Source organism: Solanum pennellii, chromosome 2 (assembly GCF_001406875.1).
Source record: "Solanum pennellii chromosome 2, SPENNV200".
Classification (NCBI taxonomy): Eukaryota; Viridiplantae; Streptophyta; class Magnoliopsida; order Solanales; family Solanaceae; genus Solanum; species Solanum pennellii.
This window is the reverse complement of record NC_028638.1, coordinates 25,857,106-25,877,404: the sequence shown is the minus strand read 5'-3', so window position 1 is coordinate 25,877,404 and position 20,299 is coordinate 25,857,106. Positions and strand designations below refer to the sequence as shown.

The 20,299-nt window shown below is 35.5% G+C and overlaps 1 protein-coding gene across 5 annotated transcripts; it reads right to left on the bottom strand.

Moving 5' to 3' along the window:
• Positions 1 to 1,130: 1,130 nt before the first annotated feature.
• Positions 1,131 to 18,549, bottom strand: LOC107011765 (helicase-like transcription factor CHR28). Of its 5 annotated transcripts, none has more exons than XM_015211393.2 (13): positions 18,353 to 18,549; positions 17,892 to 17,994; positions 17,677 to 17,815; positions 17,421 to 17,612; positions 17,009 to 17,334; positions 15,499 to 15,570; positions 15,344 to 15,421; positions 14,352 to 15,255; positions 13,736 to 13,866; positions 11,626 to 11,847; positions 7,044 to 7,583; positions 1,817 to 2,026; positions 1,131 to 1,537 (listed from the first exon to the last, which is right to left on the bottom strand). In XM_015211393.2, exons 2-13 carry the CDS (start codon positions 17,982 to 17,984, stop codon positions 1,433 to 1,435), a joined length of 3,012 nt encoding a protein of 1,003 aa, XP_015066879.1. In that variant the 5' UTR covers positions 17,985 to 17,994; positions 18,353 to 18,549; the 3' UTR covers positions 1,131 to 1,432. The 5 variants fall into 5 exon arrangements, with proteins under 5 accessions (XP_015066879.1, XP_015066881.1, XP_015066882.1 ...); XM_015211395.2 differs by having other exon boundaries at positions 17,421 to 17,594; XM_015211396.2 differs by lacking the exon at positions 17,892 to 17,994.
• Between the last annotated feature and the right edge of the window lie 1,750 nt (positions 18,550 to 20,299).

The window sequence follows — 20,299 nt, the reverse complement described above, 5'->3', positions numbered from 1 at the left end:
GTAGTTTAGATTTCAGGTATAGGTTAAGGGGGCTTTAGACCATTTTCTACATTTTTATTGGTTATTTTAATGCTTGGATATACTCTCTGCTACAATGTCATTCGATTGAGTAAAAGCAACACCTGCAAAAAATAAAATATTGCAATAGATTGTTCATGAGTGAATTCACCATCGATGAAAGCTTATTTTTAGTAGATTCATAATGGTGTGTTTTAACTCTTTGCTAATAATACTCTTGTTTGAAAAATCAATAGCTATCAACGTATATTTTTTTTAAAAAAGCTTAAATAAATTAAGTTTCAATAATTTAGTATAACTATTGAAAATAGGAAGAAAATGTTAAATTTCAAAGTAAATCTAGTGCATGACTTAAATAATGGTTGAAAGAGTTTTAAACCTCAATAATCGGATCATACTGTTTAGCTTTTGATGGTTCAAGCGAAAGAGATCATATAAGGGGTGAAGGAAGAGAATGGAGCAGATGCATGTGGGATGAGAAATTGAGTGAAAGTATGTTGAATTGGAATGAAAGCATTAATAGGGGATTAATTGTGTGTGCAGATACACAATTGATCTATTATAAGCTATTCATAACACATCATTTCACATATGGTACAAAAGAAAGAAAAGTTGCTTGCGTAGTAAGCACCTCACTTCTATGGTGTTTACTTCTAGACACCAAAGGAGTAATGGTGGAGGTCCCAGGAGAAAGGTTGGAAAAAAACATATGATACAAAACTCTTAGTAAGTGGAAATAACATGAAACCATTTGGAAGTACTAGTAAGATTATCACATACAATATTATGAAAGTTGGCTATACAAGTGCTTTTCCAACATATATATCATGTTTTGACAACTAAACATCCAAACATCTAAATGAGAAAAACAGGGTATTTTCACTCTTTTCTTCAATAGTCTACTTTAAATAGTTTTCAACATATTGGAGTTTTGTATAGTTAGACAGTTTCTTATGTAAAGATATTTTCCTCCATACAAAGGAAAATGAAATTCTCTCTGGTACTTATTGCTTCATACATTTAAACACACTTTGAAAGATCGTTTAATAATACAAGTTGTATGACTAAGTTGCCCTTATTTGCGAGCGTATTTGAACTTGTTTCTAGAGAGATAAATAAGAAAAATGCAGATAGATGATAAGCTGGTATAGTATATATACAAAAAGCCAAAACAAGCCAGGAATTCTAGGAAGTCTGATGTCTACCTTTAAAAAGAAACGCAACAAAATTGGTAAGGATTAGCAGGAGCAATAAATATCTTACCCATCGGATCAGCAATAGCAAGTAATTCTAATGACTTGTGTTGCATCCAAAATATCTCCCAGGTGTTAATATATTTTTTTCCTACATATGAACATTCTGCTAACTGCCCATAACAGCCCAAATGCAGATAAAAAAGCCCTGCCCCCCTGTATTAGAGATTAAACAGATATCTAAGATCTTCTACAGTTAGTCGACTGGCTGTGCCTCCACTTTGATCTTCACCAAAAGCAGATGCAACCATATTCCTCTTGTCCTCCTGAAAATACAAGTCCAAATATTAACTAAAATGCACACCACACAGGATACGAGTGCATTTAAACTGTGCATCCGAGGAGCTTAGAAACTCAAATCTTCCAAATAATAAGGATGGGATTTGAGAAGGTACAAGGCCAGAATCAGACAAACTTCTACAATTTCAATCCTGAATCTAGCCTAAAATTGCATCATGCCGTAAAAATATGCAGTTCAACTAAATAACTAGCAAAAAATGTGGGTTCCAACAGATGCAGGGACGGGGTATGAAGTGAGGTTAAACCTGGAGAGCTATTATTCGATCTTCAACTGTGTCTTTCACAGTTAGACGAGACACGGTGACTGCACGAGTTTGTCCTATTCTGTGAGCTCGATCAATAGCCTGATCTTCAGTGGTTGGATTCCACCAAAGGTCCAGAAGAATTACATGAGAAGCTGCCACCATATTTAGGCCAAGATTTCCAGCTTTAAGTGACATCAACATGACAGTCACCTGCAAAAGAGCATATTCTTCAATTCAGAAACACAATAAGGTCCAAGAGAAAGAAATGCGCAGATGGGAAAATCCAGAGTAAGCAATTCGAAACTTTAAGAGGAAACACTGGGTATCAATGTAAATGCGCAGATGGGAAAATCCAGAGTAAGCAATTCGAAACTTTAAGAGGAAACACTGGGTATCAATGTAGTTCTAATGGAATGACAAGATAAAGTCTTTAGTCCACCTCTCTGTTAAGTGTTTCATAAAGCCATGCAGTAATTACTAAACTAAATTTAGTGAGCATGGTGCTAGCAAAAAGTACTCCTCGTCAGTATAAAGATTGATCATAAGAAAAAGTTCATTTGAACTCTTAGAATGAATTGATTGAATGCATGACAAGGGTATTGCAGATAAAAGATATAAATTTCCTGAATATAGAACATATGTACGAACAATTTAAGGGTGGGCATATAACAAAAAAAATGATCAAACCAAAAATTGCAACTTTTCATTTTTGGTTTTTCTGTTTACTCGGTCCATTCAATATCAACTTCTTTTTTTTTAAAAACTTCGGGTTTTTGGTTAGATTGTCGGTTTCAATAAATAATTCATTATATGAGTGTTTCAGTCTAACTGAAAAACTGAAATTTATAAAACCCATTTCCAATAACCCTTTAAGTAGTTACGTTATTACCCAATTGCCAATTGCCCCAATATTTGAAACCCAAACCTTTCCACTGAAAAAGGTCCAACACCAAAGACGGTAGGGCTTCTTCAGTTCTTCAATTTCAACTTAACGCCATTGCTGACTTGCTCACTGTTGTTGTTTTGCCTTGCAGCACCACTCAAATCATTCTAAAAAGTGATATGCTTAACACAAGCTTTTCTTTTTGCCTACTCATGGAAAACAGCTGATTCGATAGACAAGTCGAGCAGAAGGGCAGAGCTTCCCAAATCGTACTGTCAAGAAAAAGGCTAAGAGCACAATCACTCTAGAACAGGTAGAGGCTGTAACGAACCCACTTCCTTCTTCGCTCAATCTTGTCAAGTTTACAGACTAGACAACTTATTACATAGGTTTGTATGTCATCCCCCCATTTTAAGCCAAGATTAGTTTCAAGTCAGCATTTGTCAGACACCCAGGTGGCCAGCATTTGTCAGATCATGCGTCTCACAAAAGAAGAGCACAACGGAGTCCACACTTGAGGGACCACAATCCCCCTCCTCAAAATTTCCGAAAAGCAGTAGATCATCCTTGATCCAATCCCGTCGAACTGTCCCTTCCCTTACTTGATTCATTATTTTCGGAATGGACCATTCACAGCACATAGTTGATTATATCAATAAATTTGATTAAATTCTAGTAATGAAATATCCCCTTTTACTTAAAGCAGGCGCCACTTGATTTTGTCTTCTTGGTTTATGTACATACACAAAAGTCATATTAGGCCAGAAACTCCTACCACCAGGTCAGTTTTAGACTAAACTTCTGCTAAGTCATGAAGTGTGTATTGGCCACATTCTCCTTCTCGACCACAAAACTTTGTTCAGAAAAGGTAACTCTCCAAACTTGTAATGAGTGTTGAACATAAACCGGTCTGGAAATAGTGAGTTCAGGCATTTATCCCCTGTCCATGGTTCATTCGAGAAGTCAATTTTCTTACCATTTTCCAACTTTAATAAGATGATCCCTAGACCTGAGGCCATAATCTCCTGATGGTCTTTCACCTCAATTATACTTCTTTTTGTAGGTTGTATTATTGTGATCTATGTTCACGAGTGGATACAAAGTTGGGAAGAGATCCTTGTAAATTGTCTTCAGTGTGTGTTTCCGAAATGTTGAAATATAGTGTGAGTCAAAAATGTAAAGTGATAGACAGGATTGAGTCATTGACTGACTCGTGTGGTGTCAAACAAAACAAAAAATTGACCTTGTAGGTATGTCTCGAACACAAGCTATGGTGTTGCAACTGTGAAGGCAAGCCAAGTGCGCCCTTCTTTGCGATGTCGATGAGGTGACAACATGAGCTTCAGGAATGCGACTACGGCCGTCGCGAACGCAACGAAAAAAATGTAGCTTATAGAACTTGAGATAAAAAATTTCAGCAACATCTTAACTCTTATAAACCCTTATTTGCGATTGTGATAAGGTAACAACATGAAATTCACGAATGCAACTAGGAGACTCGCGAATGCAAAAAAGCCAATGTAGCCTACAGGATTAGGAACAAGAATAGTGCTACTTGGAAAAGGATTAGTACATAGAATCAAACTTGGAAAAGGATTAGTATAGAGAATCCTACTTGAAAAAGGATTGTAGTATAATGTCTATAAATACTCTTAGTGTGAATATGTAGATACATAATTCAATAACATTCTTCTATAATATTTCTCACATGGTATCAAAGCTTCTAGGATTCTGGTAGAGAATCAAAGAGCTTTCATAGCAGTAATCTCAAGAAAAAAGTCTATGGAGCAACCACTTGGCTTTGTTGCTCGGGGGTGATTTAGTACCATTGTATGTCGATTTTGTAAGTCATTCTATGGTCTGAAGCAATCTTCTCAAGCTTGGTTTGGAAAGTCCAGCCCAATAATTCAGAAGTTTGGCATGAATCTGATCATTTTATCTTTTATCAACATTGTACATCAATTCCAATAATTCATGAGACGACTAAGCACATTGAGATTGACTGTCACTTTGTTAGAGAAAAGATACTCCAAAGAGATACTGTTACAAGATTTGTGAAGTTGAGGTGATCAACTTGCAGATATTTTCACCAAGCCCCTCGCCAGTCCTCGTATTAATTAGATTTGTACCAAACTTCGTACATGTGACTTGTATGCACCAGCTTGAGGGAGAGTATAAGAATAGGAAAAGGAACAAGACCAGCTCTACATGGAAAAGAATTAGTATATAGAATCCTACTTGGAAAAGGTTGTATTATAATGTCTACAAATAGGGTCTCGTTGTAATTATGTAGATACACAATTTAATAATATTCTTCTCCAATATTTCTCACATAACTATAAAAGTTGAACTAAAAATTTCAGCAACATTTAGACTCTTTAGGTGATAAGCTCTCGGAATTGGATCAAGAAAGGAGTCTCAACCCCCAAATTCTAGGTAATGATTCCTTATACCAGCCTAGTGTTTGTGTTAATTTATTGAATTTGATCATCGGAATCATGCTAATCAAGAAGTTAAATTTGGGGATTTGGGACCTATCCTAGAAATGGAAAATCATTGATTTAACCTAGCAATTCAAGAGAGGAATTGATTATTGAATGGGATACAATAGCTTATAGGTTGTCCATGAATCAATTTTGAACCGTTGACCCGACCAAGAGTTCAATTTGACCCTGAGGCATCCTAAATTTGTGAGATTGATTCCTCTAGACAAACTTGGACCCGTTATTGATGATTTTGAATATATTGAGGCTGTCAAAGTTTGCTTGAGGGATTTCGGCATTTCAAGTACCATGTGCATGTTTTCACATGATTTGATACTTTTTTGAGTAAGTTCACATGATTTGATACTTCCGGCAGATTTAGTCAGTGGTGATATTGCTTAGTTGTTTAGCATGTGTTATTACTCCGATCATATCTTACCTTCAAATAATAATCATGCAGGCCTATTAACATTTTTGGCAACCTATCTTTGTTGAGCAATAAACTAGGGAGAAGGTACTCCTGGTAAGATTAGAGAATTTATGAGTGAACTAACTTAAATGTTACATAATACAGAAGCATGTCAATAATAGCTATGCACAATTTGTGCAAAAAAAAACTGAAGGTAATGTCCTTCCTGGTGAGCTATATGGCAAAACAATTACCGAGTAGTATCACAAAAATTCATAACATGATCTCTAGCTGTATCTGTGTTTGGAAACGCCGCCACCTCTATTTCAACTTAACCCCAAAGCCCAAAGTACAACAGACATGGAATGGCAAGAAAAAGAGCAGAAACTTTCAACATAAAACATTCAGGGAGAGCATCAACTCTGAGTAAAATGTAACACTAAGTTCTCCATCCCAAACACTCCAAAGCGGTAAAACAAACCATGCTTTAATGAGTTTATAGTTTTGAACGCAAGTAATAAAAATCTCAATACCTTATAGTTCACTAGAACAACAACATACCTAGTGTGAATGCAAACCTTACCCTACCTTTTAGGAGAGCTTATCACTTTCAGGAGAGCCATACATCAATATGAATGGGAAGAGGTCGAGGATTTTTTTTTGGATAAATTGTTGAGATATCTCTTAGAAGAACATATCAACATGTAGCAAGGAGAGATGAAGATAAGATGATATGGAGGAATCAAGGGTGAAATCTTCAAAGTGAACTCACTTTTAATGGTGTTACTAGTTGGGGAGTTCAGAGAAGCAGATTTTAAATGCCAAGGCATCAAAGAAAGTAACTTAAAAATAAAAATAAGAAAAGGAGAACCTAGTGTGAAGTGCGGATGTAATATGATCAGCAAATTATCTCAGAAAGTGAAAATATTTTGTGAGTTAATGGTAGTGGTGCTTGTACGAGGAGTTTGGAAATGGATCTCCTTCTATTGCTTTGCAGCTTCAAAGCTATGTATGGACCATGAACACTGAACAAAGTTTGTAGAGTTAAAAGGGTTCAAATGACTGGCAAATAAAGTAAGGCAACTTAAAGGACCAGATTACTCTGTCTTTTGGCTTGTTTAGACAGAAATAAAGAGTAGAGTGTTCAATTTTAGCTACACGGTGTTAGAAGTATTACACATTCTACCTTAATCCCTTTTTTTATCTTGCAAAGAAGATGACAATATGATTCCCTATGTCACAAAGAAGATGATTCCCTTTTGTATAGAGAACTGGGGTAACTTGATAGGAGATATGAGATAGGTTGAAAATTAAATCCATCATATTTAGTGTTCCATACACCTTGGGCTGATATTAATGAAATTACTGATATATCAAAAGAGAAAACAGTGGAAATTTTGAAATATTTAAGAGATCACTGCACAACAAGCAAGCATACAAGAATTTGCCAACCTCAGGATTTGTGTTGAACTCTTTGACAGCTCTGTCTCTAGCAGCAAGAGACATTGTGCCATCCAGCCTCTCATACCGAAAACCAGACTGGTTCAAAGCATGCTCAACCAAGTTTAACATGCCTGTCCACTGAGAGAAGACAATGGCCTTTATCGGCCCCTTGGATTGCATTTCTGAATCTCTTTCTCCCAAATTTGATGAATCACCATTGCATTGCACCAAGATATCTGATTCTAAATAGGTATCCTTTGACTTACAACATGACTCAAGAATTTCAATAGCAGTTCTTATTTTAGAAGAGCTGTACTCATTTTCCATAATTGATTTCTCATCAAATTCAGACAAGCTGGAAGGATCGCCATTTACATCACCTGTTACACATTTTTTAAGGGCAGCTTTAGAATAAACAGCCTCAGGACCAAGTTGTTCTCTGCATCCAGGTGTAGGACATGTATTATCTTCCCCAGTTAAATAATCTGATACACATTGGTTGCAGAATACATGTCCGCATATGGTAACAACTGCATCTTCAGGCACATCCTGTGGAAAGAAAAAGGAGTAAATCAAACTAGTATGTACACTACGACAGTTGTACCGAAAAAGACAGGCATAACTATAAAACAAAATAATAAAAATAGAAAAATGACAGACGATAAATATGTTATTAGAGAGTACACTTTAAAGTGACTTTCAACCGAGCCAAATCAGTAAAGATGCACAAACACTATTCCACTTAGCCTTTAGATTTATTCAAATCTTCCTTTTACAAGGAGAACAGCAGTTTTGACTTCAATGTTTTGATGGATAGCCATTTGAAGCTTGTTCAGAGATATGACAGCTCACTGCATTTTACTTGCCTGTTAACTTCTATTTACACCATACCTTCGCAATCATCAGTTTTATCTTTGAAGTTTTAGGGTATATAGTTGGGGAGGCCCAGTTAGTTAAGGGGATTTAGAGGAGATACTGAGAGGTTTTAGCTCACAGCATATCTTCAAGGGCAGTGTAGACAGTTGAGTTCAGCTTTGTCGATAAGGGTAGTCATGATTGTTGGGAGATGAATGAACCTGATGCATTTCTTACTTGAGTTCAGGTAGGTCCATATTTTCTTTCACTTATTACCCTATTCTCTTTTATTTCCTCAAGGCCTATTGTATCTTAACTGAAAGCCTCCTAGGAAACTAAAAACTCAAATGGACAGAGAATTTCAGTTCTGGATAATTGGACATTTGGATTCACAAGCACAAAGACACAAGACCAAATGGCAATGCAACTACTGCAAAAATTTGGATGATATTTTGGAGAAGTGTGAAATAAAGATCTCTGGCTGGAAAAGAAACTCTCTCTCCCTTGGTGGCAGGCTCACTTTAATTAGCACTGTTTTAGATTCCTTGCCCACTTATACTATGTCATTGTTCCCATTATCGAACTCCACATCCCATAGGATGTACAGATTACAAAGAGATTTCTTTTGGCAAGGAACTAGAGAACATAAAACCTACAATATGGTTAATTGGGAGAAAGTAACTACTGACAGGAATGTAGGTGGTCTCTGAGTAAAAGATCTGAAGTTGCAAAACCCGAATCTAATACACAAATTGCTTTGAAGAATCAACCAGGAGGAAGATGCATTATGGAGAAAGATCATTGAAGTAAAATATGGGCTCCTAAACCCTTGGATTACCAATCAATCTCAGCAACATGGTTCTTTCCGTATCTGGAAACATATCATGGCACACTGGAACTCCTTAAAATCTAACAAATCTATTCAGCTTGGCAATGGCAGGAAGAAAAAATTCTGGAAAGATGTGTGGCTCGATCAAATGCAACTAAAGGAGCAATACTCAATTCTATTTTGTATATCTCAGAATCAGGATGCTACCATCTCAGATTGCTAGTCAGAACAGGGCTGGAACTTGAATCTTAGGCAAGCTATCAACAAATGGGAGCTGGATAGTGTCTCATTTTGGCTTTGTCAGTTGCAAAGCCACACTCTCTTACATATCAAACCTGAATCTTAACCATGGAAAGGAGATTCAAAGGAAGATTCCGGTATCATTTGTTTGCACTGGTGTGAATCTGAATGTTTCAAACCTTAGATCATTAAGTGCATTTGTTTTTGTTAAGCCCTTAATGAATTTGAATGTCTTAATCCTTAAGATCTTGAATAAAGTTTTAACATCATTAAGAGACAGTTTTATAAGGATAATTTTCACCACAACTCTATCCACGATCACCAGGCACCTCCACTAACAACCTTTGCCGCCCCAACCACCACCGCTATTGTCAACCACCAATCACCACCACCAACCACCTCTGCCACCACTTCTGACAATTGCTACCACACCTATAATCTTTATCATTATAATTATATTCAGTCACCACCGTCGCTACCACCACAAAAGTCAATCCTACTACCAACCACCTATACTATCACAACTAGAACCTCTACCTACTACCATAAATAAATGGCCAATTACCACAAATTCTTCATCCGCCACCACAACCGTCGTTACCGCTATCACAGTCGTCGCTGCTATCAGCCACTACAACCAATGTAGTTAATCTCTACTAAAACAACTCCACCATCACAAATTAGTATCACTATCGACTACCACCAACGCATTGTCAACCATCTTCGCACATTCTTCAGTCATCACCATCAACACTACCAAGTACCAACTACTAACATCAACTAACTTCACCATCACAACCACCACTACCAACCACCATTATCACGCCAATCACTACAAACCAACCACCTCCCCCATCATAACTATCACCGCCATCATTACTAGGCACTAGCTACTAACATCAATCATTACCACAGCCACTACAGACCATCTCCACCATCCTTAACTAACATAAATGTTTCATTTTTTAATCAAATAATAATTTTATCCTACTGAATTTATATTTTAAAAAATATTTCACTACTTTTTATTTGGACTGTATTATTAATTTTATTGTGTTTCTTTTTTTTCGAGAAAGGTAACATTTACTTCTACATATTCACAGGTATACTACATCAAAGTGTAGTCAACCTCCAAAAAGTTTACTTACATCATTCCTAAGATCTTCTAGTTACAGCCAATCAATAATATCAAAGACATTTCAACGTCTCCTATCACTCTTGCTTACACCAACAATAACAAAGCCCTAGGTAATTAGTCTTTATCTTATGGATATTAATCTTTAACTCTTTATTAAATAACTATATTATGCACATTCAGATGTTGAAAAACAGACAGTTATAATCACTTGGTATCCAAATCTAGAGACAACCTCGTACTCGTTCCGATGTGCATAACTACTCTCTAACTTCTACTCTCTCCTAATTTACTCTTTTTCTCTCTATCAACACCTCTAATGGTTACTAGCGGTAACCTATGTTTGTATTGTTGCTGGCCATGGAGCCTCTGGAAGGTCTAATTCCGGCGTACCCTCGTCGTAACCCCTCTATTATCACAACTGAAACTCATACCCCTGCTGAAAATCATGGCAAGAAGTCTTTTGCTAATGCTATTGCGAACACTACAGTTCCTATTCCTTCCCCTTTTTGACAAGCCCAAGAAGCAACTAAAGCTAGAAAAACCACTCACAGCGGGATGCCAGCTATCATTTTAAGACCAGAGATTACTATGGGTGATGGCAGCGGAGGTAGACAGACCATTGTCAGGAGGTTTATAAGTGTTCACCGCCAAATAGACAAAATCAGGTCCAGATTCTCTGAACTATTCTCCCTAAAAGGCTTAGCAAAAATTGGAGTTTATAATAATTTTGATGTGTTCTTAGACTTCGCTAATGATGACGAAGTCATTACTATATGGTTCAAGAGGTCTGTGAAAATCAATGGTCAGCAGATGTGGCATCAAAAGTGGAGCCGTGATTTCAAACCTGAGGAAGATTTACCCATAGCTTCAGTTTGGGCACTTCTTCCGAAATTACAAATGCATCTTACACAATTGGTACTATCTGAAGCAGATTACAAGTTTTGTGGGTACTCCACTTGAGATGGACAAGACTACTAGAGGAAATACTAGCCCAAGTATGGCTAAAGTTAGAGAAACTGGAATTTCTATCCTTCAAAATTGAACACCAAATACAAGTAGAGACACTTATCCATCAACTCTTTCCCTTTGACTGTAAATATATTTCCTCCCAGCTTTTCAAAAGCTTCTGCATAGTCCAGGATATGCCTTTAAGGTTTAAGATAATTCATTTTAGCTTCTACATTTTTGGGTTTAGTTTCTTGATATTTATTTTTACTAAGTTCATGGATCTCTAACATAATTCTTACCATTAACATTGCCTTGGAGTAGCTGAATTTCAGCTTAAGAGCGACAGAAGTTCATTACCTGCTTCACTCTCTTAGAGGGGAAGGGGAAATGGAGAATGCATCTGAACATAGATAAGGGCTATTTTCTAATTTGTGGTGAATCATAATGGTTTTGACAGCCTAAGACTTCTACCTCAACTTGCACTTGTACCCTTGTCTAATAGATCAAGAATTCAAGAAATGATAAGATCACAAACTCTAGCCAGAAGAAGCAAACGACGATGATAACCAAGGAATACTTACATCGCATACGGAACACGTTACTAAAGAAGTTTCCAATTGTTTCAAGAGATTCTCCACCATTTCCTTTGGGAGCTTCTTTGCCATCTCTGATGAAGCTCTTCCAACAGAATTGTAACTCTCCCTTTTTACAAGTTTTGGGTGGTCACAAGCCTGCCGAAGTCGCAGAAGCATCAACAAAATATTCGCATAGTTTTGCTTCACAGTTCCAGCTGCAGCATATGCCTGCAAGATGAGTCCATCTTAATTAAAGAGACACAACTAGAGCTAGTGAATTCAGCTAAACAACAAGACATCAGAAGACTACTAGAAATCTCAACCTGCTCTGGAGGTCAAAAATTTTGTCACAAATTGCTGCATAAATCAGGAAGGACTAAAAGTTCGTCTTGAAAATGTAGTCTTATATCTACGTAATAGGATTCCGAAATACAAAGTAATGGCACTGTACTAAACTTATCATGAGGGTGAGAAAAGGAGTCTTTCTTGTCACATTTCCAAAGCCAGATGACATCACTTCATATTCCCATCTTCCATTTGATGTCTTCAATCTTTCTTTTACTGACCCCCAGATATGTAGAGCATAATACTTTGACCAGATTGAACCAAATAAATGGACCCAAAATTCCCCAATATATGTTGGACACAAACACAAAGAAGATTGCATTTGTGCTAATGCACATCCTTATCCATTTTATCATCAAAGTATATCATATACTCGATAAAGAGCATATTCACATGTCTAATATCACGATGCAATAAAATATGGTAAGTCTATTATAGCTCCATGCTTTTTCTGTTTTCTCCCGAGAATGATTTGAGTGAGTCAAAATGGTTATAACCCATATACAATAGGTCTAACAAAAAAAGGGACATAACATATGCAAAGTAGCCCACAAATACCCTTCATCGACCTTCTGGTCTAAAAATACACCCAACCTTTTTTAGGTAAAAAAATACCGCTCAAAACTAACATCCTAAACCTGATGGATTTATACAATTTAAAATAGCCGTGTTGCTTACTATGATTGGCCACATATTATTTTATTTAGAAATTAAACACACTCCACTTTTAAAACCCGACACACCGCTCCCTAATCCATATTATCCAGCTACTGACTTTATTATTCTCTAGCTTAATTCTTTCAGCTTCAAGATGGGGGAATTCTGAAGCAGCACAAACCTGGTGAAATTTTCTTGCCCCCTAAAAATTGTCAGAAAACTGACTTTTCAAATAGATTTGATTATGAAACTTCTCCAAGTGATGCCAAAGTTTTCAAAACATCAAGAAGAATTTGAAAGAAAAAGACATAAATTGCTAAAGTTATTGTCACTGAAAGTGGAAGCACTCTCTACCTAGAGATTGAGACCTTAAATTAGGTGTCTTCAGCAAAGTCAAAGTGAAAATGAGAAATAACAGGTTGAAGTTTTAAGAACGGGTCAGTGGGTATGGATTTAAAAAGTGGGTGGGTTTAATTTTTAAATGATAATATATGTGTACAATCATATAATAAGGCACGTGTCAATTTTAAATTGCACAAAGCCATCAGGTTAGGGTGTTAGTTTGAGGTAAATCTTGAGCCAAAATAAATAGGTTAGGGCTACTTATAGACCAAAAGTGGAAGGAGGGTATTTTTGAGTTAAATTCCGTAAGTTGTGGGCATTTTTGTCCCTTTTCTATAGGTATAACAAAGAGTTAACTACTCCATCCATTTCAGATTGCACGCCATTAGTTTCAAATGGTAAAATCACCTTATAGGAGCCTTTTGATCAATCAAAAACTCAAAATTGACAATCCACAACTTGAGAACTCAGCTCACATAGCACAACATGTACTACCAAAGGTTTCCTGGAAGTTTTGTCGAGCAGAAAATTCAAAGACTACATATAGAACATAAATAGAAAAGATCTTCCCAATTATTCAGACTTCAGAAAACTTCGAGACTGACTAGAACATCAAATTGTAAGAAACTTGTCTATGTTAAGTTAACACTACCTTTAAGTTAGTTGAGAGGAATGTCATAAAAAGGATGACGTTATGCAGTGAATATTTTTTCCATAAACAGTGCAGGCTTTGACACATCTATAGGGTTAAAGGGGGAAGACAATGAGGCACCTTAAATTGTGATCGTGATTCCGCTTCTAATTTGTTATAGAAAGCTCGTTCCTCTGAAGAGAAAGCCACCTTCTTCAACTGTATAGTTTTTGGTGGTAAGTTTATAATTGGCTCACCATCAATCACGGTACCTAAATCAGTAACGTTCAGATAATGAGCTACACATAAAAAATATCTGTTGAAGATTTAACTAGGAAGTAATGTAACAGAATTATAATGAACACATGAGATTGAATTAGATTATAGCAAATTTGAAAGATTGTATATTGAAAAAAAAAAGAATAAACGGAATTCAGGCACACATCCAGGCACAACATAAATGCAATGATAATAAATAAAATGTGATTGAGTTAAAATGAATATAGATTGCTGATACCGATCAACCTGACACTATTATCCATAAAGGAACACTTCAGTACGGGGATTATTTTTAAAAAAACAAGTTTCTGTTGCAACCAGTGTCAAAAGGAAAATGAACAAGGAGGGAAATTTACTTTTGAAAATCCAGGCACAAGCAAGGCCAAAAGCCTTAAACCCCATAATATTCTCATTTAGGAATTCCTTTTACAAAAAATGCATCACACAAAGATAACAATAAGGAATAAACAATTGTAACCTTTTGTTCGTCGCAACATTATAGCCCTTAAAATTGCTTGAAGCTTCTTATACCCATTGATTGAGTTTATAGCAATTGGAAACTTAATTTGGCTGCAAAATGATTTATATTCAGCATAGGGATCATATCTCAGAAATCTGAAGTAGCTGAAAAGTTCATCAATGGCATTCTGTATCGGTGTTCCAGATAAGCACCACCTTCGTTTTGCTCTAAGGCTACAGCATGCTCTAGCTACTTGTGTTCTATGATTCTTGATTGTCTGGGCTTCATCTAAAATCACCCTAAACCAACTGACTTTCGCAAGAGTACCACAATTAGGATCAAAGTCATCTGTATCAAATCCTGTTCTGCCCTTTTTCCCTCTCTTGTTAAGCGATGGTTTTTTCCGCTTCTTACTTGAAGAGAAGTCGGAAGATATTCCGAATCTCTCTCCATTTTTTTGGTCATCGTCATCCTCTTCAACTAAAGCTTGTTTAGGAACTTCGTTTGTCACAATGGCATACGTAGTCAGGACCACATCATACTTTGCCAGTTCCGCCGGTTTCTTAGTCCTACTACCTCCATGATAGATTAAAACAGATAGATGTGCATCATCTGTTACTTTCTCATCCAATTCTCGAGCCCATTGTCGAAGAACACTTGCTGGACACACTACCAATGTACCAGCTGCTGGCCTCCTACGTCTAAACCCCTTTATAGAAGTTCTTGCATCTGTAATCACCTCAACACCATCTATTTCTCCACACTGATTTGTTTCCTGAGAAGCAGGAACACCACTTTCATCATCATCATCCAAATTCAGGGCTTCAGCTTTAATAGCATCCAGATCTTTTGCTTTAGACTTATCCTGAGCTGACCTCTGCATCTGTATGAGGGCAATCATTGAAATAGTCTTACCAAGACCCTGCAACATAACAGAATAAATAATAAACATGATGAATACCAGCAGAAGTCCAAGAATAAAGTAAGCAGCCAGCGGCAATATATTTGACCTGATCATCAGCCAGAATACCACCCGAACAATGTACACTACCAGTTTCTTTTTGAAGCATCCATGCCAAAGCAATTCTCTTCAGGAGGAAAAAAGTAGTTAGAATATATACTATGACAAGAAAATAGAAGGATGCTTAAAGTAGCACAAGTAGACCTGGTGTCTTAGGAGAGAAACTGACAAAAGACCTTCTGGCAGACGAGCTTCTACCTTTGGTTGGTTCAAATCCTGCCAGAAAAGAGCACGCGTATGTGAAACTATAAGCTGTATGAAAATACAAGAGATGTAACAGCGACGACCATGCCTTAGTCCCAAACAGTCATTGTAGGTTCCAGTGGTGAATTTACACATCAATAAAGGGCTACATGAACCCGCGGTCATCTGAATGAACTCGATATATTATCTATATAATTCTTATAATATATCTATTATTATCTGAAAGCACCCATGGTCAAAAGAAATTGAGTGGTGAATTGGTTGAAAGCTGGTTATAACTCTTTCACATCAAGGGATTGAATCCTACTTACTGTCATTTGTTTCTTTGCAAGTTGTTTCTAAAGAAGCCTTCCTTATAAAGCTGCACCCTTCGTTTTTAAAAAAATCAAACGCAGAAAAGAAGCAAAAACAAAAACGACAACATTGTTCTTTTCATCGCTTCTTATAGCTAATAACTTAGATGTTGGAACACTTTGAGTTTTCAACATCCCCATATTTGTTCTCTAATCCCAATATATCCCAAAACAGAAAACTCCAAGCTAATCAATGTTGCCTCTTTATTGCTCTAAAACCTAAATTGCTAAATCATCATCACAGAGGTCAAATCATATCTTACAAAGCAACGGTGTGTCGGGCATCTTGAAATTCTGGATTCGACTCTGGTAGGTGCTATATTAGCCCAACTCATATCATCATCAAACCAAAAAAAAAAAGTGAATATATATATATATATATATATATATATATATACACACACACACATTTTTAATGTTGGCTCAGAATGCATTTGAAACAACAATTTTTAATAGGGGTACATACCCCATGTCACACCAAATCATATACTTCCAGAAGATCCATAAATAGCATAGCAACCAAATTCATGTTGTATCCTCCCTAGAGGATAAAAGATACATTTTCCATAGGAGAGATAAAAATATTCTGAGAATGCATTCACATCAATTCTCAAATAAGTCTATATCGTTTACCGAAGAAAAAAATCCTGCGCCTTTTCCCAAAAAATGAAACAATGATAGACACTAGAAACTAACTTAAATTTTTCCTGGTGATGTCATTATATTCATGAAATTTTTGAACAAGAATAAACAGGGGATCTACAGAAGGGAAACCAAATCCTACCAGAAAGATGAGCATTTCAAATTCTGTAGACAGACAAAACAACAGGGCATTGACAAGAAACAACCATTGTGTTCTAGACTAGCCTAGTCCTGTTCAACTGCATGGTTTCAAACATATAGAATAATTAATTCAACCATAGACAAGGATATCAACTGACACCAGTGAATACAATTTTGCAATCTATTATGGGGAGGAGGGAATGGTGACCTTCTGATTGGGTTGAGATAAAAAAGAAGGTTCATTGCATAAAGTTCCTGAATTGTGCAATCCAATACAGCATTTACAGATCACAAGAAAGGGCATAAACAAGTACCTGCAGAGCAGCTTGAAAGATCAGTCTCTCATCAGCTGCTGCAGCTCTCTCTTCAGCTGTCCCAGGGTAATGTAAGGGATCATTAACACTAGTATACTGAACACCTGAAGTGGCCTTTCTGTGCATCAAAGACGGAGGTAATACTCTGCTTCCTTTGTTTTCATAGAGAACTAACTCATTATGGTTGCCCCTGCTTGAACTTGCCCATGCAGATTGGTATGATCTTTCATGAGATTGACGATTCTGACTGCCAGGTAAATCCAAAGGCTGAAGGGATGTTGGAAGTGCCCGCCTCAGAGTTTGTTGCAGAAAATGCTTCCTACCATCTGCATCAGAAACAAAGGTTTTCTTTCAATAAACAGTACTGTGCGAACTATTCCTGCCTTTAATACTTGTGACAGACCATTATTACCATTTCCAGAAGAGTACTCGAAATTCACGTCTCTAATTGCTCGCGAACTTGATGGTCCACTTTCATCAGTTATAGTTGGAGGATTCATAGATCTATTACTATGATAGTTAGAGGAGCCTCCATTAAGATAACTTGGTCTTGTGGGTGACGAAACCTTTTGGGTTGGAAGGCTATCTGACATTGTTCCATGGTCTATGTTATAGACAAACTCAGCATAAGTTTGTGGCAGGAAGAGGAAAAAAGGTCAATTCTTTACCTGTTGCCCATGATGGAAGGATTCGAGAAGTAGCAGAATCTCTGAGAGGAGACTCATCTGTGTAGTTGTCTATTTCACGCAAGTCGGAATCATCTGAAGAGATATCAATTGCATCCATTGGAGAGAATGTAGAACCAACCTGTATTGAAGCGGCAACATCATAAAAAGATGATAAATAATTGAGAAGTAGATTCCATGGTAAACTATTCCTTTACCAGATGTCTTAAAACCAAGTTAATAACCAGTTTGCGGAAGAAGCTACAGGTACACTCTAGAAAATAACCAACAGGATCCACATGGTCACGCATTTAATGAGTACTGTCAAGAGAAAGGAGTTGAATAACAATAAGTGAAACACAAAAGAGGGGTTTGATTGTGTAACTTAAAAAATGCAGTTTACATAAGCCATCAGCCATGCATGGAGAGAGTAGACATAATAAAGGCAGCTTCTTTTATGATAAACGAATACGATCATGGCTCAAGAGATTAGTGCTAACCTTGTGAAGTGAATGAAGTAAAAAAGTAGTGAGTAATACTAAAACTTAGAGATAGAAAGAAGGAAACAAGTAAATTTCATAGCAATTTGAAATACCCATAAGGGAAGGAGCGATTTTTAAGCAAACAAACACAGAAAATCAAAAACGTAGTAACCCAAGAAACAGAAAAAAGGAGATACCTGATAACATCAATCAATTGGGGATCGTCTGAAAAACCAAGTAATTTCCCTTGTTGTCTTCTACTGGAAAAGCCCTAATCAAGTCAGAAGGCGGAGAAAAGGGAGTATACAGAGAGAGGGACTGTACACATACATTCCCTCCTATTTTGGGTGTTCACTTCTCAAACATGTACACCTATTCTCATCTGACTCTCGATATCTAATAATAAAATGCTCCTCTTTTTTCTTTTTTTTTCTTTATACTACTTAAAAAACAATTACACTAAATTAATCATAATTGAAATTTTGGAGATTTTTCCTTTCCAATAATCAAATTGGCTTTTCCAATTATTTTTTGGTTTATTATTTTTCACCTACTTTGATGTTTGGTATAAAACTTTATTAAAAATAATATTTCAATTATATCATTAAATTATTATGAGATTCTCTATTACATGTAATTGAGCCAAGGTAAATAATCATCAAATATATATTATTTGTTTTGTTTTCTAACTAGTTAGGAAAAAATTAATTTTATCGTCATATTTGTTATTTTTTTAATTGAATTACTTGATCATAAAACTCTATATATAAAAAAGAATCACAATTATACTCTTAAATTTTTATATTATTCTTTATTCCATTTAACTAATCAAGTTAAATACTAAAATATGAAAAATAAATTGTTATTGGTATGATGTTCTACTGCGCAAATTTTTAATAGCCCGTTGTATTGTTAATTCTTTTGTTGGTCAAACATACCTTAAACTTAACATAGATTTAAGGTTATTGTTTTTTCAAATATGTGGATGCTTATTAAATAAAAAAAGGGATAAGGTTCAAGTACCTCCCAGACTATGATCAAAATTACAGAGAAACACCTAAACATAACTAGAGTCTTATTATCTCCATGAACTCATTTTTTTTGTATTTTTTTGTACCTTATGTGCTAACGTGGCACCTTCAACCCCCCAAGTTGGTTGTTTTTGTACATGCTCGTTTGTCACATGTGTAAATGTTTATTTTTTTATATTTTTTTAAAAAATTAATTTCTTTTTAAAACAAAAAATATTCTTATTTTATTTTATTTATATTTAAATTAAGCTAATATACATTTTTTCACCTTGTATAAAAAAAAATTCACCTTCCTTCGTTGTTTTTTTTCTTTTATTTTTTCTATTGATATTATTTTCTTTGTCTTTCGTTTTGATTTGATTTCAAATTTAATTCAAAAATGTCTTGTATTTGAAATATGTTAATTTGGAAAGGACATCAAAATAAGTGAAGAAAATCAAATAACAATAAAAATTCAAACTTTTGAATTGAAGGGCGCTTTAAAATTATTTTTAGCATAAAAATACACATAATTCTAAAAAAATAATTAGAAGTGAAAATATAATGAATTAATTTTTTTATAAAAAAAATAAAGTGAAAATAAATTAAAATAAATATTTTGAAAAGAATGAAATAAAAATAATTAAATATATATAAGTTTTAATATCAATAAATATGTGTACAAACTAATTATAAAGTTATCAATTGAAAAATGACATGTGCCCAATCTATTCACTTATCACTTGTTTTTAAGAGAGTGTGCACACTTTTATGTCATGTTAGTGTTTGCAGTGTAATTATTTTATTTTAAATTAGTTTAGGAGTTAATAGGACTCAAGTTAATCAATCGACGAACAACATTTAAAAGAAAAAAAAATCAACCCAATATAGCAAACCAAATATGGAGAAAAAATTATTAATTTATAAAAACATAAATTACACCAAATGGATATGGAGAATTAAAAAGGGAAAATACACAAGTACTCCCTCAAGCTATGCACGAAATCCTAGAGACACACTTATACTATACTAAGGTCCTATAATCCCCTGAACTTATTTAATAAGTAATTTTCTACCCCTTTTCGTCTTACGTGCCACTAACTTAAAAAAAAGTCAATCAGCGTTGGGCCCACA